General features: G+C 38.2%; 1 protein-coding gene across 4 annotated transcripts in view; it reads right to left on the bottom strand.

Annotated features, from left to right (window-relative positions):
• The window catches only part of LOC110451142 (adenylate kinase isoenzyme 5-like), a 97,022-nt gene that overhangs the window by 9,974 nt on the left and 79,335 nt on the right, over positions 1-7,713 (bottom strand). For all 4 annotated transcript variants that reach the window (XM_021499001.1, XM_021499002.1, XM_021499004.1 and 1 more), the window contains 2 exons: positions 4,197-4,268; positions 1,997-2,160 (listed from right to left, as the gene is read on the bottom strand). In XM_021499001.1, coding sequence (XP_021354676.1) covers positions 1,997-2,160; positions 4,197-4,268 — 236 coding nt within the window. The remainder of the gene's footprint in view (positions 1-1,996; positions 2,161-4,196; positions 4,269-7,713) is intronic.

Below are 7,713 nucleotides of genomic sequence, written 5' to 3'. Positions count from 1 at the left end.
CGGGTATTGTATATTAACCAAAGTCAGTGTACACCAATAACGATATGACTAGTGCTGGTATTGTACACCAATAACGATAGGACTAGTACTGTCATTGTATACTCACCAGAGTCAGTGTACACCAATAACGATAGGACTAGTGCTGGTATTGTATACTCACCAGAGTCAGTGTACACCAATAACGATAGGACTAGTGCTGGTATTGTATACTCACCAGAGTCAGTGTACACCAATAACGATAGGACTAGTGCTGGTATTGTATACTCACCAGAGTCAGTGTACACCAATAACGATAGGACTAGTGCTGGTATTGTATACTCACCAGAGTCAGTGTACACCAATAACGATAGGACTAGTGCTGGTATTGTATACTCACCAGAGTCAGTGTACACCAATAACGATAGGACTAGTGCTGGTATTGTATACTCACCAGAGTCAGTGTACACCAATAACGATAGGACTAGTGCTGGTATTGTATACTCACCAGAGTCAGTGTACACCAATAACGATAGGACTAGTGCTGGTATTGTATACTCACCAGAGTCAGTGTACACCAATAACGATAGGACTAGTGCTGGTATTGTATACTCACCAGAGTCAGTGTACACCAATAACGATAGGACTAGTGCTGGTATTGTATACTCACCAGAGTCAGTGTACACCAATAACGATAGGACTAGTGCTGGTATTGTATACTCACCAGAGTCAGTGTACACCAATAACGATAGGACTAGTGCTGGTATTGTATACTCACCAGAGTCAGTGTACACCAATAACGATAGGACTAGTGCTGGTATTGTATACTCACCAGAGTCAGTGTACACCAATAACGATAGGACTAGTGCTGGTATTGTATACTCACCAGAGTCAGTGTACACCAATAACGATAGGACTAGTGCTGGTATTGTATACTCACCAGAGTCAGTGTACACCAATAACGATAGGACTAGTGCTGGTATTGTATACTCACCAGAGTCAGTGTACACCAATAACGATAGGACTAGTGCTGGTATTGTATACTCACCAGAGTCAGTGTACACCAATAACGATAGGACTAGTGCTGGTATTGTATACTCACCAGAGTCAGTGTACACCAATAACGATAGGACTAGTGCTGGTATTGTATACTCACCAGAGTCAGTGTACACCAATAACGATAGGACTAGTGCTGGTATTGTATACTCACCAGAGTCAGTGTACACCAATAACGATAGGACTAGTGCTGGTATTGTATACTCACCAGAGTCAGTGTACACCAATAACGATAGGACTAGTGCTGGTATTGTATACTCACCAGAGTCAGTGTACACCAATAACGATAGGACTAGTGCTGGTATTGTATACTCACCAGAGTCAGTGTACACCAATAACGATAGGACTAGTGCTGGTATTGTATACTCACCAGAGTCAGTGTACACCAATAACGATAGGACTAGTGCTGGTATTGTATACTCACCAGAGTCAGTGTACACCAATAACGATAGGACTAGTGCTGGTATTGTATACTCACCAGAGTCAGTGTACACCAATAACGATAGGACTAGTGCTGGTATTGTATACTCACCAGAGTCAGTGTACACCAATAACGATAGGACTAGTGCTGGTATTGTATACTCACCAGAGTCAGTGTACACCAATAACGATAGGACTAGTGCTGGTATTGTATACTCACCAGAGTCAGTGTACACCAATAACGATAGGACTAGTGCTGGTATTGTATACTCACCAGAGTCAGTGTACACCAATAACGATAGGACTAGTGCTGGTATTGTATACTCACCAGAGTCAGTGTACACCAATAACGATAGGACTAGTGCTGGTATTGTATACTCACCAGAGTCAGTGTACACCAATAACGATAGGACTAGTGCTGGTATTGTATACTCACCAGAGTCAGTGTACACCAATAACGATAGGACTAGTGCTGGTATTGTATACTCACCAGAGTCAGTGTACACCAATAACGATAGGACTAGTGCTGGTATTGTATACTCACCAGAGTCACTAGCTCTCCTTTCTCCATAATTTCGTTGAGCCGTTTGCCACGGTCGGAGCCTGAGGAGACCTCTTCCCGGAGGAGATCCCCCGATGAGAGATGACAGAATCCATACTTCTCAACTATCTTAGCACACTGTGTTCCTTTACCACTACCCGGTCCACCTGTGTTAGAAATACAACACATCAGTCACAATCAACAGCCTCAGTATACCTAACAACAAGCTTAAGTCCCAATATCATAAAGAATCAACGATACCAATATGGCTCATACCGAATGAGAGTCAAAATATGTTTTACAACAAAACAGTATCAGTATTGTTAAAACCGTACTTCAAACTAATACAATTCACACCAAAGACCCCACTCATGAATATCAACACTTAGCAAGGACCCAATGTTATTAACACCGAATGCACAATCAATACCATCAACACTAAACACAATATTATCAGCTAAATATCATTTACACGAAATATTAGAATCAATATAATTCACACCAAACATTACATTCAACATCATATGATGCAAGTTTCATTAGGATATCTTTTTTGGTTTAACAGTTGTTGTTAATAACTTGCATGAAATTCGCACTTATTTATAAGATAAGTTTATAATGACTTCACTATAATGCACTTCACACTTCCTGGGGGTAATGCAGGTTTACTTTACGTCAAAATATCATCTTAGGTTTTAAAGGTGCGACCCTTACCACATTATATTTGAGAAAAGAACTGGGTCTGATCAAACGTCTCGCTTCATTCAAAGGAAGAACATAATTACAGACGATTTCGACCTAAAAGGATGCGTTGCAATGATATTATGTTTACGTATCAATCTACTGAGAGAGTTAGAAAAGAATCATTTAACACTGCAGCGTTTTTTTCTCAAATCTAATCTCAAAATATGTCCCTCTCCAGGATACACTTTTGTCAAATGGAGATTACATCAGGACACATCCCAGTCGGAGCTCTGCGTACATCTGTTATCAAGGTAAGAAGCGCAACATTTTAATTCCATTTATCTTCATTCACTATATACTAGTCGGGGTGGGGAATGTTTGCCATATGTTTATTCGTTAATGTGACATCCCTGCAGCCCGGTGTCTGCTATATTGGCCATACATGATTGTGCCAATCACTGCTGAATGTGTACAGCTTGATAACCAGTCTTCGAGAGAGGAATTTAACTGTGAGACTGTGCAGCAATACAAAGGAATGAGACTGCACAGATGCAGAACTTTGCCACTGTATAAACAGCTGTCGGTGAATGTTTGTTCCATCTCCTTGTACTACTGTGCTATACAATGCACCTGGCTTACACTTTATGGCCGAAAGCTATCAAAACTTGATTAACACAAAGCCTATGTTTATTTAATTGTCTAAGAACCTGCTAACCCCGCACAGTAAATCATAAACTAATGAAATAGCAGTCTATATATCAGGTCAGTACCTACGTCCCGGCAACTCTTCCCCAGCAATAATATCTTGGGGCTATTCGGGGACGTACTCTGTAGTATAACAGCTGGTGATACACATTCCACTAATAATACGCTAAGTGATTACAAATATCATAACTGTCAACAGTCAGCTTCTTCTTATCCAAATAGGAAATAAATACATGCACACATACACTGAATGTTTCAAACGTGGCCTTACTTGTTTTCAATAATTAGAAGTATTTACTACCTTGTTTCCAATAAATAGTATTTACTACATTGTTTCCAATAATAAGAAGTATTTACTATCATTAAATCCCCGACCTATGCGATAGTCCAACGTTCAGTAATGACATATTGAGTATATCAGAACATATAGTGGAGCAAAACATTTGACAACTTAATTTCATCTAATATCTTTTGACTCTCGTCTAGCATTAATTGACAATCATGTGGTAGCATTCCATTCACATTACGGAAATAGGTTTTAATAATGGCAGTGTGTATTGTAAAGTTGATTAGAAAGTCGGCAAAGCAAACAAAAAAGACGATTCAATTGGCTAGAACTTTTACCAGGTTTAAATCGTCAGCCTCACAGTATACGTTCGCATATTTGAAATAAAAAATAAACCAGTCATGTACAAGTATGTACCTTAAATCTACTTAAATACAACGTATGAGGATAATGTCAACTATGTACGCGCGTTGTGAATTAAATGAAGCGTGGCCTCAGCCGCCGCAGCAGACGCATTTGTTTACTTACCGACAACAAATATCACTTTGGCATCCTTGAGACTGGGCGCGGCATCTGTACTCTCCTTTTTAGCTTTAGCTCCTGAAATGAAGGTACAACACAATTAGCCATTATTAACTAACACTTCAGCAATGATGTTAACTACTTGGACTATAAAGTAAACTTAAGAAATGTACAATATTAAACTTTACCTATACAACCCATATCGCCTAAATCTGGTTTCCCGTCAATGCAAAATTGCCGAACTACTATCACCGTTAACGGTCAGTGCTGATTGTGATGCGGGGATGGTCAGGCTATGAATATTAGATAATTACATTTAATATCCAGGCTTGTTACTTAGTGTCAGTCAGATAGGGTAGGTAACTAGCATGTAGACTATTTATTAAATGTTAAAAGCAATTACTAGTGAGAAATGTAATCATTAAGGAGGAATGTGCAACGTGGGAACCATCCCTCTTGATAAGAATAGACTGTTCTAGTATCGAGGTCAGACTCTGTGCATGAAAGATATACCCCCTGACTCATCCTACACCCCTCTGTGTGTTGGAAATATAGCTCAGTCTGGTATTCACATTTCAATACTGATAGACGTGGTACTGACGAAATTCTCAAATTTCTGAATATAAATCACCTTGCCTACTGGTGGTTATAACACTGTACCACACCCTGTTTGATTGATCAGTTCCCCTGCTAATTACACAGCTTCTGTAACTGCCAGCCAATGTAGGTAACATGAAGCTGTTTATTCCTACCTGTCGTAGTCTGAGTGTCAGTTACCAATGCTCGTCCACGTAACCCTAGGAGAGAACCACGTATTTTTGTACTTTCGGTAGAAAAGTTGTACTTGATAAAATAGCATATATCTCTGGTTCCCATGATGTACGTATATATACATACATAGTCTATGGTATTTACAAAGCACAATGATATACGCTTTTGGTTTCTATTCTATTCTATACAGATGATATTTAATTTCACGAGTATGGCAGAATATCGATAGTTTTCATAATTGCGATTACTCGTGAAATTATTGGTTTATTTTGCCACACGAGCGAAATATATATATATATCATATTCAACAGGAAAACCATTAAATTTTCTTATAATTGCATTTTAGAAAAGAACACGATGAAATCATAGTGCGGGAATCAGTAGCGTAATATTTGAAGCAAAATTCTAATGACATCACACTAGACCACAAGGCAGAGCGCCATTCTGAATGGGTTACTCAGCGCAATTACTGCTATTTGGTAAGACTTCCAAAACAAATACTATCAATTGTGTATTATGTAAATACCATAAAGTATGTGGCAAAGATGCACACAAATAACCCACTTATTTCGCTGTAGCTTCATCTGAACAGGAGACTGCATGAACTTTATGTAGTGAATAGAAAGTACTGGACAATATTACTTTTTATTGGTCCAAAAGAGTAATATTATATTATAAAATAACTGTGGTTCCATAGAGCAATACTATATGTATAATATGGCTTTATGTGTCTGGATTCAACAGGGTACCATTATACGTTTATAGTGTTCATATAATTATATTGAGTGCGTCTCTTGGTCCTACATAATATATTTGTATTGTTCATATTATATAGAGTGCGTCTCTTGGTCCTACATAATATATTTGTTTTGTTCATATAATTATATAGTGTGCGTCTCTTGGACCTACATAATATATTTGTATTGTTCATATTATATAGTGTGCGTCTCTTGGTCCTACAAAGTGTATTTGTATTGTTCATATTATATAGAGTGGGTCTCTTGGTCCTACAAAGTGTATTTGTATTGTTCATATTATATAGAGTGCGTCTCTTGGTCCTACATTATATATTTGTATTGTTCATATTATATAGAGTGCGTCTCTTGGTCCTACATTATATATTTGTATTGTTCATATTATATAGAGGGCGTCTCTTGGTCCTACAAAGTGTATTTGTATTGTTCATATTATATAGAGTGCGTCTCTTGGTCCTACAAAGTGTATTTGTATTGGTCATATTATATAGTGTGCGTCTCTTGGTTCTACAAAGTGTATTTGTATTGTTCATATTATATAGAGGGCGTCTCTTGGTCCTACAAAGTGTATTTGTATTATTCATATTATATAGTGTGCGTCTCTTGGTCCTACAGAGTAGATTTGTATTGTTCATATTATATAGTGTGCGTCGCTTGGTCCTACATAGTACATTTGTATTGTGTTCTAGTTTCTGGTTTAATGGTATGTAGTGGTTTCCTTCTATATCTTAAAGGAGTTTCCTAATTCCAAAGGACACAATTATAATATCCGCTGATTTTAGTTACAGTGTTCACCCAGTGGAGGTTAGACAAAACTGCTTCTCCGACAAACATTCACATATTTCGGTCCTCATTTCTCTACGAATTTCGACGACAGATTTCAGCTTCCTGTTTTGAGAGGTCTCTTACTTTTGTGTATTGCAATGAAATTCGTTGCATTTTTTAAGGAAATTAATTGTCTGTAAAATGGTTGACATTTAAACGGGAATTAATATGAAAACAATTTCTAAAAATGTTATGATTTACCAACATACATTTTTCCTGTTGCATAGTTAAAGGTATTTGCTTACCGAGAAAGATGAGTCTAGATATATAAGTAACTTCCCATGTAAATATATGATCACCTACGAGATACAGGAGTAGTCTCCCTTGCTATCAAATTCTACAGCAGACCTCGAACAGTAGACATGTGTTTCCAGTATGTATAAAATAAATCTTATACAGAGATGTGTGTCTCTATAAATAAATGGACGTCTTCAGACTGTTTAATCAAAATAGTGTAAATTGCGATATCGTGTATATTATTAAGATATTACAAAATAGACCGTTATAGTGATGTCTGGTATATTAATAAGGATATTACAAAATAGACCGTTATAGCGATGTCTGGTATATTAATTAAGATATTATAAAATAGAAAGTTATAGCGATGCCCGGTATACCTACCTACAATAGCGATACCATGTAAACCTACCTACAATAGCGATGCCCGGTATATCTACCTACAATAGCGATACCATGTAAACCTACCTACAATAGCGATGCCCGGTATATCTACCTACAATAGCGATGCCCGGTATACTTACCTACAATAGCGATGCCCGGTATACCTTCCTACAAAAGCGATACCCGGTATATCTACCTACAATAGCGATGCCCGGTACACCTACCTACTATAGCGATGCCCGGTATACCTACCTACAATAGCGATGCCCGGTATATCTACCTACAATAGCGATGCCCGGTATATCTACCTACAATAGCGATGCCCGGTATACCTACCTACAATAGCGATGCCCGGTATATCTACCTACAATAGCGATGCCCGGTATATCTACCTACAATAGCGATGCCCGGTATATCTACCTACAATAGCGATGCCCGGTATACCTACCTACAATAGCGATGCCCGTTATACCTACCTGCAATAGCGATGCCCGGCACACCTACCTACAATAGCGATGCCCGGTATACCTACCTACAATAGCGATGCCCGG

The sequence above is a fragment of the Mizuhopecten yessoensis genome, unplaced genomic scaffold (genome assembly GCF_002113885.1).
Source record: "Mizuhopecten yessoensis strain PY_sf001 unplaced genomic scaffold, ASM211388v2 scaffold5809, whole genome shotgun sequence".
NCBI classification, from domain to species: domain Eukaryota; kingdom Metazoa; phylum Mollusca; class Bivalvia; order Pectinida; family Pectinidae; genus Mizuhopecten; species Mizuhopecten yessoensis.
The sequence above is the reverse complement of the archived record's forward strand: the minus strand, read 5'-3'. Positions and strand labels throughout refer to the sequence as shown.